Source organism: Passer domesticus, chromosome 2 (assembly GCF_036417665.1).
Source record: "Passer domesticus isolate bPasDom1 chromosome 2, bPasDom1.hap1, whole genome shotgun sequence".
NCBI lineage: Eukaryota > Metazoa > Chordata > Aves > Passeriformes > Passeridae > Passer > Passer domesticus.
Window position 1 is genome coordinate 151,388 of NC_087475.1, and position 19,567 is coordinate 170,954.

Consider the following 19,567-nt stretch of genomic DNA (forward strand, 5'->3'; position numbering starts at 1 on the left):
TCAAAAAGGTGTGCACAGAGTCATGGAGAAATGAGAAGTTGTTTTTTTCATAATGTAAGGCTGGGCAGCTCCATAAGAACTGACCAGGCAGCAGGTTTAAAATAAACACTGGCAGCATTTCTTCATGCAGAATGTAATTAAATTGTGAAATCATTGTCCAGAGTTGCATGGGTTCAAAATTAGACTAATTCATGGACAGAAAAAAATCCATCAAAGGCTGATGAACACAAATATCATCTGTGGCTCAGGAAGTGTCTGAGCCACAGTGGGCTGGGAGCCGGGGAAGTTCACAAGAGGATTGTTCCATACGTACCAGCTTCTCACATTCCTGTACATGCACTGCCAGCCCTGCCGGAGCTGTGCTTGTGGCCAGAAGGGCTCTCTAAGCCTGGGACCAGCCTGGTGTTTGCAGCACTTCGGGGAGGTGGGCAGACCCAGATGTGCCCACAGGGCCACTGTCTTAGCAGTGTGCCCGGGCAAGCCCACTGCCATTGCTGCTTGTTCCTGTCTGTGTGACTGGACTGGCACTTGAACATGGGGGTGCTGCTCATGTAACCCCTCTGACATGTCTGCTTTTCCCAAAGAGCTCTGATTCCTCGTGGAAGGGAGAGTGTCCCTGCCTGCTGAGCAGGAGCCTCTCAAGTCTGGGTTGAGGGCAGTGGGGGCAGATGTTGCCCTGACCTGTGGCAGGGAGAGGTTGGAAGGGGCCTCTGAAGCGTGGCCCCACATCGAGGTGTCCACACAGACCTTCCTTTCATCAAGGGCCAGGCTATATTTAGGTCTGTTGCCTCCATCACTGCTGTGAAAGGCTGTTCCAGATTCCTTGATCTGGTACTAGAAAACATCTCTTCATTTCCAGCCTAAACTAATTTCTGACCATTTTGTACTCATTTGTTCTTGTGCCAATATTGTGTTTTTGCTTAAAAAGCTGTCCTCTCTCCCTGGAATTTCCCTCCCTCTCCCAGTGTTTACAGAGCACAGTCCCAGCACTGCCTAGCCTGGCTGAACGAGTCCAGCTCCTCTGGTCTCCTCTCCCAGGGCTTCAGCACAGTGCCAGCAGCTTGGGCAATAGCTCTGGCCCTCACCTCTACCCAAAACCTGCATCCTCTTCTCCAGAGTCATGCTTGGATTCCACTTGTCCCTTTCCTAAAAATGCATTAAGTGGCACAGATCACCCTGCACAGCTGGGTGTGGGAGGGTGGTCTCTGCCACAGGATGTGCTGATGGGATGGGAATGTGAGGTCTGTCCCCTTGAGGTGGGAATTTGACATCTGCCGGGGTGGGAGGAACAGCAGAGCCTGTGCCAAGTGGGAATCCTGTTCCACCAAAGACTGTGTGCTGGAGGGGACAGGTCTGCAGCGGGGAGGGGATGTTTGCTCAGGAGGATTCCAAAACCTGACAGGTGCTGAGGGACAGTGATGGGGGTGCATCCAGTTCCATAGCTATCCAGTCAAGGTGTGCAGTGCTGTAATGTGCGGTCTCAGTAGCAAAGGAGGTAGCTTCCCTCAGGACAAGGAGCATATGTGATTGATGTCTCAATGGTCTTGTGCTGCACTGGCATAAATTGGGGGTCTAAAGTACCTACAGCAGGCAGTGCTACCCAGGAACAAAGGAGAGAAGTGAAAAGCCCCAGGCTGAGGTACCTGAGCCCCAGAAGATCTGCCAGGTGCATTGCAGAGGTGAGAAACCTCCCTGGCTAACTGTGGGAACTGAGAAGATCCCTGGCTGTGGCCAGGGAGGCTGGCACTGGGCTGTCAGGGCTCACACATTGGCATTTCCAGCTGAAGGTGTCTGTTGGGGCAGGGAGGACCAGGACTGTTGTGGAGCTCTGCACTTAGCTGCCTGCAGAGGCTCTGGGTGTACCAGGGGTGAAGCAGTGCCCTCCTCCAGTGTGCCCCTACCTGCCGAGTGGGTTGTTAAATGGGACAGAAGGGGAGGAGAGCTGGTGAGGCAGAACCTCCCCTGGCCAGTTGCTGTGGGCTGCTCTGTGTTCCCAGCCTCAGGCACAGCATGTGGGTCCTGCAGTGAGTCTGTGTTGTGGGTAAGGTGTAGGGCTGGTGCAGATGGTGCAGACCTCATGCCATGCTTGGGGGGCTGTGGGGCGATCTGAGAGGTTCCCTGTGCCACTCAACTACTCCCTGGGCCATGCTGCAGGTGCTGGAAGAGAAGCCATCGGGACTCCTGGTCGCCTCCCTGCAGGCCAAGGACCCTGACGAGGGGGAGAACGGGACCATCATCTACTCCCTGCTAGGTACGAGCTCCAGAGCTGGCAAACCCGTGCTGCTCTGCCCGGCAGCCCTCACCCAGGCGGAGGGGTGCCCACTGCCCGGGATCCCCACAGCACGCTCCCCTCCTTGGCACCTCCCCTGGCCCCGCTCTGCCATGCTGCCCCCAGCCACGCTCCCCTCTCTCTGCAGGAGCCTGGGCAGAGCGTTTCACCCTGCATGTGGCTACCGGAGAGCTGCGGACGGCCACGGTTCTGCGGCGGGCGGAGCGGGCCGAGTACATCTTCACGGTGACAGCCAGCGACCGCGGCGCGGCGCCTCGCAGCACCTCGGCCATCGTCCGTGTCCAGGTACCCGGGCTCCTCCTGGCCCTGTGCCCTCTGCCCAGCACGCGCCTCTTGGAGGACACCAGCCAGCTGCTTGGCAGCCTTTCTCCCCACCTCCTCATCCCCTACCGCCCCCATCCCTGGGCACCCTCTGCTCAGCTGTTGATCCAGCCCTAAAATCCACAGGGAGAACATGAAGGGGTGACCCTGCACGTGTTCTCATGTTCAAAGAACTGCCAGTTGCAGTTCTGCCTTCTTCAGGCTTTAGACAGCCAACCCTGTGCTCGATACCCTGGTGCAGGAAAGACGTCAGAGGTTCCCTGCACAGAGACTTCCACTCTTCCCAGCATCTGCTGAAACCAGTGTTCTGACCTGCAGGTTGTTTATTCTGACCTGCAGGGTGCCCCTCATGCCTGTGACACTTTGGTACTCCCTGCCTGGTGCTGCCCACACATCTACATCCTTTCTTTACTGTTAGTATTGAGCTTCCTTTTACAGCAGAGGCTCTGGTTTCCCCCACCAAGGCACTCCCACTGAACATTGTTTCACATCTTGTCCATGTCCTTGCAGTTGCCAAGGCCATTTGACTGTCCTTGCTGTGCCACCTGCACCAGCCCTGCCCATTGCTCCCTTGAGCCAGCTGATCTCTCCGTCCTTTGTCACACAGCCAGCCCCACTCTGTGCCTGTCCCTTGCTGGTGTGGGAGCTCCAGAGCTGAGTTCTAGCCCAGCTGGGTGTGATATACCATGTTCCCTTGAGGAGTGGAGCCTGGTGTTAGCCTGCCACAACTGCCTTCAGCCACCAGCAACATGTTTTATACCATTTCCTTTTTACACTATGTCTGTAACTGTTCTTGTCATCAGAGCTGTTCTGCAGCCTCCAGAGCACTGAGGCTAGGCTGGCCATCCCCATCATGCTGGTTTGCATCCCTGTAATAGATATTTGCTTGCCAGTCACTGGGTTTGATCCCGTCTGGGCTGACAGGTTTGTTGTTACTCCCGTTTTCCTCAGCTCCTTGACAGGAATGTGCTTCTTCAGTGGGTTTTCCCTTCAGGTCATACTGTGGTGGCCTTTACAGCATCCTCTCTCCCATCTGTGAGTGCACCTCATGCCCAAATTAACTCCAAAATCTTTAATAAAGCTAGTGATAGGATTTATTTATCTTGGGGTCATACCCATATCTTGGGTTCTCTTTCTGTGCCTCCCATCAGGATGAGCATGACCTCTCTTCTTATTCACTCTTGCTTATGGTTGCAGAATTGTTTCTGCTGTCATCTGTTGGCTTTGCAGGATCCGACCCAGTCACAGAGCCCAGGAGTGGCTGAGGGAAGGCACCTGTGAAGGTCCCCTTCTCCAGCCCCCTGCCCAGATGGGGTTGTCTGGGTGACTTCTGGCTGTCTCCAAGGCTGCATGCCCTGGCACACAGCCCCTTGTGCGTGCCCCTCACTCCTTCCTCTCCTCACAGGTGTTGCCATCCTCCCGTGTGCTGCCACGGCCTGATGCCACCGTGTTGACCCTGCATCCTCTCGAGGGGGTCAAGCCAGGGTCTGTGATTGGTTCAGTGGCCCCCCTGGACGCCCCTGCACGAGGACAGCTGACCTACACGGTGGTAGGAGGTGGTGGGGATGGCACCTTTGTGGTTGATAGTATGACAGGGGAGATTTACGCTGCCCGTGAGCTGGACTATGAAGCTGGGGCACGGCACGTGCTCCAGGTGAGTGCTGAGGACACGCAGCACGGCTATCCCTCCAGCAGGCTGGTGCTGGTCCACATCCACGTGCAGGACTGCAATGACCAGGCACCCACCTTCCCCGAAGACCCCATTACCATTGTAGTGCCTGAGAATGCCCAGGCTGGCTCCTCCATCTTCACCTTCCAGGCGCTGGATGGGGATGGAGTGGGCCCCAACAGCCAGGTGCGCTATGCTCTGCTGCACCTGGAGCCACCCGGAGCCCCCTTCCAGCTGGATGGCCGCTCGGGGCAGCTGACCCTGCGCCAGGGCCTCGACCGGGAGGCCGCTGCCTCCTTCCTGCTGGTGGTGGAGGCCACAGACCAGGCCCGCAACGTCAGCCAGCGCCGCTCGGCCGCCGTCACGGCCCGCGTGTTCGTCACCGATGAGAATGACAACGTGCCCGTCTTCCTGTCCCCGGCCACCGTCAGCGTCATGGAGGACCAGCCCACAGGCTTTGTGGCACTGCACGTGGTGGCCCAGGACAGCGACCTGGGAGAGAACGGACGTGTGAGCTACTCCTTGCGAGCAGGCAACGCTGATGGCCGCTTCCACCTCAACCCCAGCACTGGTGAGGGCTGGAGCTGCAGAGGTGGTGGCAGGGATCCTGGGAACCGGAGGCTGAGGAGGGTGCAGGGGTACACAAGGATGTTGCAGGGTGCGTGGGAGGAGGGTGTGGGCGGGGGAGCCCGGAGGAGGGAGATTGGGGTGCAGGGAGTCCCAAGCACAGCATCTGGTTGGCACTGTTGTTGGCACCGTGCTGCTGTCTCCTGAAACCCATGTGTCCTGCAGCCCAGTGCCTGCAGCCACATATTAGTCCCGAGGCATAAGGGCCAGTGCCACTGGTGCCAGCTGGCCCCTCTCCTGTGCCCACAGGTGCACTGTCCATCGTGCGGGCCCTGAACCGGGAGGAGGTGGCGCAGCACAACCTGACGGTGGTGGCCACGGACCACGGCTTCCCACGCCTCTCGGCCACACAGCTGCTGTCTGTGCTGGTGCTGGATGTCAATGACGAGGCTCCTGTCTTTGAGAAACCCGAGTATGAAGCCCACATCATGGAGAACCTGCCAGCCGGCAGCCCAGTGCTGCAGGTGCTGGCCACGGACCGGGATCTGGGTGAGGATGCAGGCGAGGGTGAGCTGCCCAGTTCAGTCATGGCCTGTCTGGAAATGCAGCCCCAGGTCTGGGCATTCCCTGCTCCCTTCTGCCAGTCTGGAGAGCCTGGCTGACCAAAGGGAAGGATCAACACCTGGCCTGGAGGTGGGAGGTGGGCTGAATCCTGGGAGAGGGTGGGAATGGAACTGTGACTGTGGTTCCCTCTGGTGCCCTGGCCCGTGGCCTTTGTTCTGTGGGGTCTCCTTGGCCCATCTGGCCTCCCAGCAGCTGGGTTAGGCTGGGACTCCCACACACACCTCTGCCACAGGGAGCAAGCCCACCTCTCGCGCAGCCTGTGAGCCGCGGGTGAGAGTGGGAGGTGCAGGACTGGGCGCCAAAGGAGGAGCTGGGGCTGGGCTGCCTTCAGAGCACCTTTGTGCCCACAGGTGCCAACGGGCAGGTGTCCTATGGGGGGCTCTCCGGGGGGCCGTTCTCCATCCACCCACAGACAGGGCTCATTGTCACCACACGTCCCCTGGACCGGGAGGAGCAGGAGCAGCACGTGCTGACAGGTAAGCAAGGGGAGGCAGCGGGAAGGGGGTCAGTGGGGGTACACAGGACTCCCTGCTGCTGGCGTGGAGAGTGTAGCAGAGGGCAGGCCATGGGGAGGGAGGGAGGGAGGGAGGGAGGAGGGGCTGTGGGGCACAGCACGGCTGGTTTGGGGCCGCAGGAATGCTGATGCTCGCATGCCTGGCTGCCCCTGTGGGTGCCTGGCTGTTGGCACACAGGCGCTGTGGCTGTAGCTCCCAGTCAAGGCAGCCTCTGGTGCTCTCACTGTCCTGCAGTCTATGCTCGGGACGCCGGCCTGCCGCCCAGCCTCACCAAGGCCACAGTGTGGGTCACGGTGGGGGATGAGAATGACCATGCACCCCACCTGGAGAGTGAGTCCTGCTCCGTGGAGGTTCCTGAGAACCAGAGTCGTGTGGCACTCTACACCCTGCGGGCCACTGATCCTGATGGCGGGGAGAACGGACGCCTGGAATACCGGGTGGCGGGTGAGATGCACAGGGAGTGTGGGGCTGGGCAAGGACTGCTCCCTGGGCTTCCCTGGATCTGGGGACATCAACTGCAGCAGTTCCATTCCACGTTAGTTCTCTCCTGCTCCAAACTGCACAGCATTGCTGTCATCTCTCAGCTCTCTGCCCCCAGTGAAGAGCACCCTCGCATCTGGACAGGCTGCACTGCTCATTCCCCAGGCTTGTGTCTAGTTCCCCAGGCTTAGACCAGCTCCATACCTCTCCTGGATGCTCTGACCTTTTAATTCACAGGCTGCCAAGTCAGATTTTTGCTGTATCCTGTCACAGGCTGGCCCATGGCAGCAGCACTAGCCTGTGAGTGGTTAGAGTCAATTCTTCATATGGAGCTAGCCCAAGGAGTTTGCTCCCACTGGGGTCTACTCTACCCACCCTGCCAGATCCCATGGTGGTGGGCTTCATGCTCTCTGGGGCCTTTCTCATTCCAGTTACAGGCATTCTGCATTGTTACTCCCTCTCTTTTAGGTGGAGACCCTGGGCAAGATTTCAGCCTAGACCCTGTCTCCGGTGTCCTCTCCACTGCACATGCCCTGGACCGAGAGCAAATAGCTTCCTACAGCCTCATTGTAGTGGTGCAGGACCACGGCTCCCCGCCATGCAGTGCCACCATGTCGGTGACTGTGCAGGTGTTGGACCTCAATGACAACGCACCCAGTTTTGCTCAGGCCAGCTACACGGTGGAGGTGCCAGAGGACTTGCCAGTCGGTGCCCTGGTGCTGCAGCTGGTGGCTGAAGACCCAGATGAGGGCACCAATGGGCAGGTCTCCTACTACCTGGGCAATGAGTCGCTGGGCATGTTCCAGGTGGAGCCGGAGAGCGGGCGCATCCGGAGCGCCCAGGCGCTGGACCGGGAGCGCCAGCCCACCTACAGCTTCCTGGCCAAGGCGGTGGACGCGGCGCCCTGGGAGCCCAAGAGCGCGGCTGTGCGCGTCACTGTCGTGGTGCGAGATGTCAACGACCACGTCCCGGCCTTCCTGCACAGCCCGCTCACCGTCAACCTGTCCCGCCACACGCCGCTCAAGCAGGTGGTGGCCACCATGAGGGCCGAGGACAGGGACGCGGGTGCCAATGCCTCCATCCTGTACCGCTTTGCCACCCCCAGCTCCGCCTTCGCCATCAACTCCTACACGGGGGACATCCAGCTGCTGCAGCCCCTGGGCTCCCTCAGCCAGCGCCAGCGGACGCTCTTCGTGCTGGCCATGGACCTGGGGCAGCCGGCGCTCTCCTCCACGGGGGTGGTGGTGATCCACGTGCAGGAGGAGCCCTACCGGGGGCTGCGCTTCCCTCGCAGCACCAGCGAGGTGGCCCTGGCCGAAAATGCCGCCCCAGGTACCCACTGGCAGTGACCAGAAAGTGCTGTGATGGAATGGGATAGGCACAAGGGGAGGTGGGAGTGGCTGTGGGGAACTCAGACCGGAGAGCACTGTGGGCTTTGGGGAAATCCTGTTATGCTTTGGGCAGACCCAAGGAATTTCAGAGTCTGAGTGGTGCCCAGGCTGGTCAGGGCGGTGTCCCTGTAGGCTGGCCTGAGTGTGTTCGGAACACTGTAGGCAGCCACAGGTGTCCAAGAGCTCCCAGAAGGTCTCCAGGGTCACAGTGAGACCACTGAGAAGCCATGGATAGGCACCATGACACCAGGCTCCCAGCCCAACATTGACCTTAGATCTTCAGTCCCCTGTTGCAGTGTCTTCAGGCAGAGCAGTGCTCCTGTGGTACAGCACATGCTGCCCTGCATCACCCTGACCCTTTGCCACGTGCTCCCAGGCTCCTCTGTCTCTTCATACCCTTTTGCTCTCCCAGGTACTGAGGTGGTGAGTGTCCAGGCCATGCACACGGGGGGCTCCTCGGGGCACATCACCTACAGCATCATCAGTGGCAACGAGAGGAACACCTTCCTGATCCAGCCCACCTCAGGTACAGCTCCAGGAATGCTTGGGGAGCTCTGCTCATGCCTGCTCAGGTGCTCAGGGCCCCCAGGGCACAGGAGCACTGTCCACACTCTGTACCAGTTAGGCGAGAGGTGTTAGTACTGGAATGTGGACACTGCCCTGTCACTGGCCAGAGGCTGTTAGCACTTCTCCCAGTGCAATTGTGGTCCCCCATAATTAGACCTTTTCCCAAAACCTCAGAGAGCAGGGTTAGATGGGATTTTAGGAAGACATTCTTCCCTGTGAGGGTGGTGAAGCTCTGGCACAGGTTGCCCTGAGAAGCTGTGGCTGCCTCATCCCTGGAAGTGTCCAAGGCCAGGTTGGACAGGGCTTGGAGCAACCTGGGATAATGGAAGTTGTCCCTACGTGCCCGTAGGAATGTTGTCAATTAGTTCAGTACATCCTGCTGGCTGCCCTCCTCCTCAGGTGGGACAGCAGCAACCTCAGGTTACTCCTGCAGCCTGGCTGCCCACGGGTCAGGTTGGTGGCTGTGAGTGTCTGTCCTCAGAGCACTTTGTAAGGCTCTGGCTGACTCAAAGCTGCAGTGAGGTGTCTCTGGCTTGGAGCTGGATGAGCTTATGTCATGGTAGGAACAGTTCTTGCTTCTCCACACCTTCGGGGGGGTCCCCAGATGAGAGGACTGTCACATGCTGTAATGCCAGCAAGAACTGCCTGCCCCCAGCAAGGTGTGGGTGTTATCACTCAGGGCAGCTCTTGAGAATGATGAGAAACTGGCAGTGTGGGGAGGGCTTGGAAGAGCTCAGTGTGTCCTGTCCAGCTGAGAAAGGATGGATGGATGGATGGATGGATGGATGGATGGATGGATGGATGGATGATGGATGGATGGATGGATGGATGGATGGATGGATGGATGGATGGATGATGGATGGATGGATGGATGGATGGATGGATGGATGGATGATGTATGGATGGATGGATGGATGATGGATGGATGGATGGATGTTGGATGATAGATGATGGATGGATGGATGGATGGATGATGGATGGATGGATGGATGATGGATGGATGGATGGTGGATGGATGGATGGATGATGGATGATGGATGGATGATGGATGGATGGATGGATGGATGGATGGATGGATGGATGGATGGATGATGGATGGATGGATGATGGATGGATGGATGGATGGATGATGGATGATGGATGATGGATGGATGGATGGATGGATGGATGGATGGATGATGGATGGATGGATGGATGGATGGATGATGGATGGATGGATGATGGATGGATGGATGGATGGATGATGGATGGATGATGGATGGATGATGGATGGTGCTGCTACATCACTCCCCCTCCCCTCCGTTCCCCCTCTCAGGTGCCATCTCAGTGCAGGACTCCAGCAGCCTGGACTTTGAGGCCAGCCCCCGGCTGCGCCTGGTGATCCAGGCAGAGACTGCAGCTTCCTTTGGCTTTATGGCCATAAACCTCAACCTCCAGGACGTGAACGACAACCTGCCCCGCTTCCAGCTGCAGAACTATGTGGCATTCATCTGGGAGTCACAGAGCTATGACTCACCTGTCATCCAGGTATGGTGGGGCACAAACAGGGACACCTGAGCTCTGGCCTGGCTGGAGTTATGGGATGGGGGCTGCATGGGCCTGGGGTTGGCACCAGCACACAAGTCCTGCCTCAGGGGCTCCACAGCTGAATCTCATGTGGCTTTGCAGGTGCTGGCAGATGACCTGGACCAGGGAGTGAATGGGCAGGTGACTTATGCCATCAACCAGTCCCTGCCAATGCCAGGCTTGTACCACATTGACCCTCAGACTGGCACCATTACCACTGCTGCCATCCTGGACAGAGAGATCTGGTCCCAGACCCGGTGAGTGCAGCCTAGCTAGGGGATGCCAAGACAGGGACAGAGCTGTGGAGCACAACTCTGGGGCATGGGGAACACTGTTCTTGGTGCCCCCAAAGCTATCCCAGCCTGGCTGTGAAATGGCTCTATCAAGCAGCACAGCTGAGGGTCAGTGGGAGTGAAGGACACAGGAGCCAGATGGCCAAGATGAGCCCACACACGGCTCAGTCAGGTCTCTGCGGAGCTGAGGAGATTGTGAGAGGGCCCTAAGTTCACCCATTCCCCTTCCTGCCTCCTTAATCCTCACTGCATCTGCTCAATTTCTTCCACTTCCAAGCACAGGATCCTCGTGTCCTGCCACATGGCTGCAGACCCCTGCACTAGCTCCCCCAGATGTCCCCTTGCATCCAGACAGGTCCTCTGGGCCCCTCACCATATGTGCATGCTCTGGACATGTCCATCCACACGTATGTAAAATGCTGGCTAACACCCCGCCATGAATATGAGGCTTCTGCCCTTTCCCACACACATTGCTCAGATGAGGAGCCCTAGTTCGTGTTCTCCCCCTCCACATGTGCCCCCATGGCTGGGGATTCCTCTGCCCTCTTCCCCACGGGAGGAGTCTGGGGTATTCCTTCCATCCACACGCCCCCTTGCCATTCCAGAGACGCTCCAAGTGTTCCCCAGCAGCCAGAGAGCCCCAGACACCTGCCTGCACCCCGCAAGGTGCTCTGCCTGCACCCACACACCTTCCAGACCTCAACACATGCCCTAGGTGTGCAAAAACCTGCTGCTGTGCCCCACCATGCTCTCCATGTACCCACTGCCCCACACGTGCTGTCCAAGTCACGGAACCACTGAGGCTGGAAAAGACATCTGAGATTATTGACTCCAGCCTGTGACTGGTCACCGTCTTGTCAGCTAGACCAGAGCACTGAGTGCCACATCCAGTCTTTTCCTAAACACCTCCAGAGGATGCACTGCACAGATCCATCACCCCAGAGTCTGAGCCACTGTGCATTTCCCCACCACACCCACACGCTCCAGGCCCGTGCACACCTGCAGTTCATTTCCCAGGTGCCATACAGGTGTGCAGTGCATGTCCCAGGAACTGTGCACAGGTGAGGTGCTCCCTCACATGTGTGGACACACATTTGACCCTCATGCCTGCCCACAGCTTGGTGGTGACAGCGATGGACCGAGGAACACCACCGCTGATGGGCTCAGCCACGCTGACCGTGGTGGTGATGGACATCAATGACAATAGCCCTACCATCCCGGTCCCCTGGGAGATCCGTGTCCCTGAGAGTGAGTGCCGTAGCACTGAGGGCCAGAGCTGGGGTACAATGGGCACCATGGGGTGGGGAGGAGCCCCAGGGAGGCCAGGCCAGTCCCTGTCAGGGGCTGGGTCACACTGACCCGCTGAAGCCCCCTGAGCTCTCCAGCATGACCCTTGTGCTGCTGCTGTGTCCTGAGGGAGCAACCTGAATTACCAACTCAGCCCTGGCCCCTGCCCCATGTCTGGGGCTCTGGCTGCAGACACCTGCCCTGCCTGCTCACAGGCCTCAGCCAGTATGCCCTGTGCCCATGTCATACCTCCACCTGTCCTGCCAAGCCCCCAAGACCTTCATGTTCCCCCCGGCATCCCCCTCTCCTATGGCATCTTCCCCTCTTCCTGGTGCTCAGGCTCTGGATTGAACTGGTTTCCCACCAGGTGAGCCAGGTTTGCTGGGCAGGGATGGGTCTGCTCACTCACCTGTCTGCTCCCCACAGACACGCTGCTGGGCACCCAGATAGCCCAGCTGACTGGGAACGATGTGGACTCGGGCCCTGCACTGTCCTACACGCTGCTGCTGGAGGGGGACGCGGCAGACACCTTTGGGGTGCTGCGCTACGGTGGCCACATTGCCCTGACAGGGCCACTGGACCATGAGCAGCGCAGCCGCTACACCCTCACCCTGCGCGCCTCTGACACTCGCCACGAGACCGAGGCCAACCTCACCGTCCTTGTGGAGGATGTGAACGACAATGTGCCCACCTTCACCCAGGTTTTCTATCAGGTACATGCGCCAGGTGTGCCAGCCATGCCCCGCAAGCCCTCTGCAGCTCCTGCCTGGCCCACCTGCCCTTACAAAGCAGAGGATGGGGCTGAGCCCCTTCTGGTCCCACTTTCTGGCCCTCATCCTGGCATCCCTCATGCTGTCACTGTGGCACAGAGGAGTTGAAATCAGGCAGGTGACCCTGGGACCAGCCCCTGCAAGGGGCACAGCTGGATGCAGAAGGTCCAGCAGAAATGGATGAGCACAGTGGGGAGGCCAGAGGGGGTGGGAAATGGGTCACAGCCCAGACAAGTGTTTGTGACGAGACCTGGGTAGATCCCTGCTGAAGGTTGGCTTGGGCAGTGTGTGCTGCAGCACTGAAGCCCAGGCAAGGGGCTATGGGGCCCCAGGAATGCTTGAAGGGTCTAGGAGCACAAACCCCTTGTGTGTGGTTTCCCTGGCCAGTGAGAGGCTGGGCACCCTTGGTTTTGGCTGCCTGGGCAGCCCCAGACCCCCATCCCAGGGATGCTCTGAGCAGGGGGGAACCAGATGCTGACTGGGGTTTTCTCCTCTTCCAGGTGCTGCTGCCAGAGCACACACCTGCTGGCAGTGTCATCCTCACTGTGAGTGCAACTGATCCCGACTCAGGGAGCAATGGGGACATCACCTTCCACCTGGCTGTGCCCAGCCCTGATGTTGCCATCGACCCCAGCAATGGTGCGTGGGCTTGGTGCTCTGTGTGCCTCTCTCATGGGTCAACCTAAGGTTGCCTGTGGAGGGCAACCACTGTCCTGCCTGTGTTCAAACCCTCACAAGGTCACTTTCTGGTGTGGCTGGTGAAGCAGACACAGCAGGGTGACCATCAAATGCTCCTCCAGTTGATACCCTTCCCAGCTCCCACTGGTTCCCATGCTGACCCTGGCTTTGTGCTCCACAGGGACCCTCTTCACCACCCGGCAGGTGGAGTTCAACGCCAGCCAGCCCACCCTGGACCTGGTGGTGGAGGCCCGCGATCACGGCTCTCCCAGCCTCTCATCCTGGGCCACAGTGCAGCTCCAGGTTCTGGACGTTAACGACCACAGCCCCCGCTTCCAGGAGCCGTGCTACAATGCCAGCGTTCCCGAGGACCTGCGCCCAGGCACCACCGTGCTAATGCTGGAGGCGGGTGACGCCGACCTCTCGCGGGAGAATGCTGGCTTTGATTACACCATCGTCAGCGGGAACGGCGGCAACGCCTTCCAGGTGGAGAGCCGGGTGGCCCGGGCCGGGGGGCAGCTCCGCACGCAGGGGGCCCTGGTGCTTGTGGAGTCCCTGGACTTCGAGGCCATCCCAGTGTACAACTTGACGGTGGCAGCCTCGGACCGGGGCCTGCCGCAGCGCAGTGCCACCGTGCCCGTGCTGATCACCGTGCAGGACGTCAATGACAACCCACCCGTGTTCAGCCGGGCCGAGTACCGTGCCGCGGTGAGCGAGGCCGCGCTGCCTGGCACCGAGCTGCTGCGCGTGGCAGCCCACGATGCCGACTCGGGGCCGCGCGGCCGCGTTCACTACACCATCAGCTCAGGTGACCAGCACGGGCTGTTCCAGCTGCACGAGAGCACAGGGGCCCTGAGCCTGGCGCGGCCGCTGGATCGGGAGGCCCAGGCGCTGCACACGCTGGTGGTGCGGGCCACGGACACACCGGGCGGGCACTTTGCGCTGGTCCCCGTGGCCATTGAGGTGAAGGACATCAACGACAACAAGCCATACTTCCCGGTGGAGGTGCTGAGCGCCAGCATCCGGGAGAACTTGCCCCCTGGCACACTGGTCACCACGCTGCGTGCTGTCGATGCTGACACCGGCGCCTTTGGGGAGCTGCGGTACGTGGTGCTGGAGCAGGCTGTGGGGGACCCCAGCACAGGGGACGGCCGGGACGCCTTTGCTGTCAATGGGAGCTCTGGGGAGCTGCGCTCCCGCCTCACCTTTGACTATGAGCGAGCCAAAGCCTTCCAGCTCCTGGTTCGGGCCACCGACGCTGGCAATGCCTCAGCCACTGTGACTGTGCGGGTGCTGGTGACAGGGGAAGATGAGTATGATCCCATCTTCCTCAGCCCCTCCTTCAACTTCGAGGTGCCTGAGGGCGCGCGCAAAGGGCAGAGCATTGGGCGGGTGCTGGCCACGGATGAGGATGAGGGGGTTGACGGTGTTGTGTTGTACACCCTGGCAAAGCCCTCACCATACTTTGCCATCAACCAGACCACGGGCTCCATCTACCTGCGTGTGGACAGCCAGCCCCAAGCCGGGGCTGGGCGCGCCAAGAGGGAGCCACGGGAGATGAGCCTGGAGGTGCAGGCACGCAGCCCACTGCCTGCTTCCCGCGTGGCCTCTGCACAGGTCACCATTGACGTCACGCACACCTCCTTTGGCCTGGCACCTGACCTCAACCTCCTCCTGGTGGCCGTGGCCGCCTCGCTGGGTGTTGTGGTGGTGCTGGCCGCCGTGGCCATCGTGCTGGCCCTGGTGCGCTCCCGGCAGCGCCGGGGCCACAAGAAGGCAGAGGGAGAGGGGGCACTGGCCCGTGCACAGAGCGGGTCCTTGCAGAAGCTGGGCCGTGAGGAGCCAGCGCTGCCTGGGGCTGAGCACATCTACCACCAGGCGCTGCCAGGGTATGGGACTGAGCCGGCGGGGCCCTACACACGGGGCGGCTCCCTGGACCCCTCACATTCCAGTGGCCGTGGCTCTGCTGAAGCCGCTGAGGATGACGAGATACGGATGATCAATGAGTACCCGCGCGTGGCCAGCATCACAGCCTCCATGCAGGAGCACATTGCTGCCCGCGGCCCTGACTCTGGCATCCAGCAGGATGCTGACCAGCTCTCCGACATCTCCTGTGAGCCAGCTGCGTTGGAGAGTGCCCAGTGGTTCAAGAGCAAGAAGGGCTCTGGGCTGCTGCTGCCGGGGCCACCCCTGCAGCTGTACCGTGAGGACGGGGGCGGCAGTGCCTTCCTGGGGGTCCGCTGCGGCCTCAGCGTCTCCTCACAGCCCCAGGACTACGCCTTCCCAGAGGACGGCAAGCCCTCCGTGGAGGGCTCGCTCACCGCCATTGTGGCCAGCGATGAGGAGCTCCGCGGCAGCTACAACTGGGATTACCTGCTGAACTGGTGTCCCCAGTTCCAGCCACTGGCCAGCGTCTTCACGGAGATTGCCCGCCTCAAGGATGAGAGCTCCCTGCGCAAGCCCTTCCCAGCCAAGCCCAAGGCAGAGCCCAAGCCCCGCATCGACCCCCCGCCCCTCATCACCTCGGTGGCCCACCCAGGTGCCAAGTCGGTGCCCCCCAAGCCGCCGCCAGGCAGGACCTTCCCGCACCCATCCTCCCTGCGCCGCTCGCCTATCAGCCACGAGGGTTCCATTTCGTCCTCCGCCATGTCGCCCAGCTTCTCCCCATCGCTGTCCCCCCTGGCCGCCCGCTCCCCTGTGGTCTCGCCCTTCGGCATCTCACAGGGGCCATCCACCTCCACCATCAGTGCTGAGCACTCGCTGGAGCCCCCTGAGGAGGCCGAGCTCAGGATTTAGAGCTGGGCCCCTGGACTCCTCTGCCCCAGCCCGCAGCCATGGGGCCGGAGCGGGGCCCAGCCCGGGGCTGCTAAAATGGGTGCTCATCCCGCTCCCAGCGCTGTGCCTGGCCTGGGCCCTGGGACTGCTGATGCCCTTGGGGGCTGTGGCCCCTGTCCCTCCCCACAGCTTGGCAGACCCTGTGCTGGCTGGTGCCCTGTGGACTGCTGACCCCAGTGCTGGCACCCCGGGGTGATGGTCCACGTGCTGCTTGCGGCGGCTCAGATTGGTGCTGGGCAGGATCACGGTACTTGGTGCTCCGGGAGCGACGGGGAGCTGAGGGCGGCTGGAGGCCCAGAGCCTGCTCTGCCCAGCTCCGGGGGCCATGCAGCAGCCTGGGTGCAGGAGGACCCTGAGCCTTCCCTTGTGACCCTAGGAGCTCCCAGGGCAGGGGGCGATGCCCCATGGCTGGGGGCGATGTCTCAGAGCAGGGCGCGATGCGCCGGGGCACGGACGCTGCCTGTGGGAATGAACCTGCCCCCCGGTTCTCACTGGGCTGGCTGCAGCAGAAGGCAGCAGTGCCCACATCTTGCTGCCTCTCTGTGGCTGGGCAGGGACAGGAGAGCCTTTGAGGTCTCTCCAGCCCTTTGGCTACCCACTGCAGGTGACAGATCCAGGGAATCTCCTGCCCAGACCTTCAGGATGGTTCCTGTGATCTTGGGAGGGAGGCGCCTGCCATGCTCAGTGTGCGAATCCTGTTCCTGGGAGCAGGTGCCTCTCTGGGCAGGGGTCCCAGGCAGGGACAGTGCCCAGGCGCAGGCAGCAGAGTGGGGCTGGCAGAGCTGTGTGCACCAGACAGGGACAGCCCTCAGCAGAGCAGTGATGGCTGCTGTGACCCGCACCCGCCTCAGGCCCAGCGGGCAGCCTGCAGCTGCAGGGGCACAGGTGGCAGGAGGTGCCCCAAAAAGCCACATCACCCAACATGTTCACTTAGCCACTGTGGGGACACTGGGCATCTGGCCTTCCCTGGGGCCCTGTTGCATGACTGCTTCCCAGGACAGTCTGGGCCACCTCCAGAACACGGTCACGGTGCCAGAACGCCCTGCTCCTGGCCCCAGCCCCTGTGCGGGGCTGCTCTGCACCCTGTTATGCACGTTGTGAGCCCGGACGGAGCCCCTGCCATGGGGCCGGTCCCCATCTCCTGCCAGCACTGTGCACAGCTGGTCACACAGGCAGCGTCACACACAGCACAAACTACCCCACCGAGCTCTCCCTGAGCCCGGCTGCTCACCGGGAGCTGCTCACACGTCACGGGCCCTGGGAGTGCAGCCCAGGGCTCTGTGATCCCCGCACAGCCCCGGGTGCAGGGCGAGGGCTGGAACGGCATGGGGTGCCCCACAGCAGCCCTGAATGCCCAGTCTGGTCCCAGGTCTCTGGGGGTCGGGGGGACACCCCATGCCTGAGCAGAGCCGGGCAAGCTCCTTCCCATCACACAGACCCAGCACACGTGCAGCGTGGCTGCAGCCCCAGCTGCAAAGGTGTTGTCACAGCAGACAAATGCACCACTTCTGCCCGTCCCCCGTTTCCCATGAAGAGCCATCTGTGGCTGCAGCTCCATGTGTCACAGTCAGCCTCTCATCGCCCCGGTGCCATGGGGTCGTGGCACATGCCGCTGGTCCCAGGTGCTGTCCTGGGCACCGGGCAGTGACAGGGGACAGGCACCTGCAACAGTGACAGGGGCACTAAGGGGGCCCCAGCAAGGGCCGTGCCCACTCTGCCTGGGACCCAGAGGGGCCTGAGGTGCCCTGGGAGGGGGAGACAGTTCTGCCTTGGCACAGGGACAGCCCACAGAGGCTCTTGGGTAGGCACCCCATCCCCTCTCTGTCCTGCTCACAAGCACTGTGGGGACACATTGTTGTTCCCAGGCCCTGTAGGGACACTCTGGGGGTGTCCTCTGCCCCCCAGGACTGTGGGTGCACTCTAGGGCTACCCAGTGCCCCCCAGTCCCATGCTGGGGTGCCCCGTGCCCCCCAGCCCTGTGCTGCCCAGGCTGCCCACACAGCCCAGCTCCACTGCACATCTGGGATGGGGACACAGATGGGTCACTCTGCATGCCACAGGAAGGGCCAGACACATGCACCCTGCTTTGGGCTGGGGTCACTGAGCCCCCAGTTATTTATTTTTACACATTGTACTACAATTCCTGTTTTTACTCGTTTGTACCTTTTGTATTGTGTCTCGTGGAGCTGCATGTACCAGCGCTGCCCACGGCCGCGCAGGGGCCACTCGGTGCAGCCTGAACCCAAGTGCCAACGTCTCAAAAATGCCTTAATAAACCACACGTTTGTACAGACACTGCCCCATCCCTGCTGCCGTGGGCTCCTGCCAGGCTGGCACCGTGTTCCCAGGGACTGACGGGAGGGGGGATGCTGCAGCTGCCCCACGCAGGGCTGACGTGGGCCTGGCCAGGCTCTGGCACACACATCCTTGGCTGCGTCCTGCCAAGTCCTTTTCCTGAGGGGCAGTGAAGCTGCAGCAGGGCCATGGCCCCGCGGCTGTCCAGCAGTGAGGCTGGGTATACGTGGAAGCCATGTCTCCACATGTGCACACAGCTGGTCCCACATGCCACAGGCATCTCTGTCCCATCCCATACCCTTGCTCTGGTGAGGGCTGCGGGCCGGGCTGTGCAGGCCCCCAGAGCTGCAGCAGCCACACCTGGACACATCATGTGCCCAGCAGGTACATCCTCACATTCCCAGGACCCTCACTGCACACACAAATTGCCCAAGCCACACCTCATCACTGCCACCAGCACACACAGACCTGCCCTGGGGATCCCAGTGCTCCCACCAGTCTGCCCAGCAGCTTTGGCTCTGCTTATCCCGTTGGGCGACACAGACATGCCCAGGGCTCTTTGCTGATCTCCCGACTGTGACCTGACACCACACGGGCTCCCCTCACCAAACAGTGCCCCCCAGCCCCGGGAAACAGAGCTGGACAACCAGGAGTGGCAGTGCAGCTGTCAGGTGTTGGATGTGGCCAGAGCCACGCAGCGACCATCAACCACCTACATATGACCAGCCACTTCCATCCTGCCTTCCCTGCTTTCTTTTCTTTTTTGTTGTTCCCCAAACCAACCTGTTTACTCGCTGTCCTCAGCTCTCAGATTCCAGCAGCCCAGAGCGAGTCCTGCACAGCCCCAGCCTGTTCTGCACAGCCCCCCAGGCACGCCCAGCCCTGCAGGCAGCGCTCTGGGACCAGGGCAGCACTCCTGTCCCCCGCTCTGACAGGGCTCCTCGCACTCCAGGGGTAAGCACAAGCCAGCCGGGGCAGAGGGGGAAGGGGCTCCCCTCCCTGCTGGTGTCCCTGTGCCCTTCATGCCCAGCCCTACCCCTTCCAGCTCCCTGCCGGGGCACAGTGGCCGTGCTGGCTGCCCTCAGTGCCACTGTGCCCCTCCGGTGCTCCCGGCCTCGGGAGCACCCAACTGCCCACGGCAGGGACCGGCTTCCCCCCACCTGTGGGAGCTGCACACGAGGGGAGCAGGGCCCATGGGGGCCCCCCGACCTCCCGGCTCCGGCCCAGCAGCAGATGCTCCCTAACGCGATTAGCTCTGCCCGGCCACCCTAATCCCGGCTGTCCCACAGCCCCAGACAGCATCCCTGCAAATCCCATCCCGCTTAGCGCCCATCCCCAAACGGGCTCGGGGCTCGCAGCCCCCACAGCCGCTCCCCTCTGTCGGTGGCCGGCAGAGGAGGCCGGGGCTGAGGCAGGGAG

The 19,567-nt window shown here is 61.1% G+C and overlaps 1 protein-coding gene across 2 annotated transcripts in view; it reads left to right on the forward strand.

The window, feature by feature from the left end:
• The window catches only part of DCHS1 (dachsous cadherin-related 1), a 44,030-nt gene extending 25,884 nt beyond the window's left edge, over positions 1–18,146 (forward strand). For both annotated transcript variants that reach the window (XM_064404723.1, XM_064404731.1), the window contains exons 8-21: positions 2,155–2,251; positions 2,418–2,575; positions 4,017–4,851; positions 5,157–5,396; positions 5,822–5,947; positions 6,221–6,430; positions 6,935–7,798; positions 8,270–8,383; positions 9,740–9,951; positions 10,093–10,247; positions 11,401–11,531; positions 11,997–12,283; positions 12,841–12,979; positions 13,200–18,146. In XM_064404723.1, coding sequence (XP_064260793.1) covers positions 2,155–2,251; positions 2,418–2,575; positions 4,017–4,851; positions 5,157–5,396; positions 5,822–5,947; positions 6,221–6,430; positions 6,935–7,798; positions 8,270–8,383; positions 9,740–9,951; positions 10,093–10,247; positions 11,401–11,531; positions 11,997–12,283; positions 12,841–12,979; positions 13,200–15,814 — 6,183 coding nt within the window. In that variant the 3' untranslated portion in view covers positions 15,815–18,146. The remainder of the gene's footprint in view (positions 1–2,154; positions 2,252–2,417; positions 2,576–4,016; positions 4,852–5,156; positions 5,397–5,821; positions 5,948–6,220; positions 6,431–6,934; positions 7,799–8,269; positions 8,384–9,739; positions 9,952–10,092; positions 10,248–11,400; positions 11,532–11,996; positions 12,284–12,840; positions 12,980–13,199) is intronic.
• Positions 18,147–19,567: the final 1,421 nt, after the last annotated feature.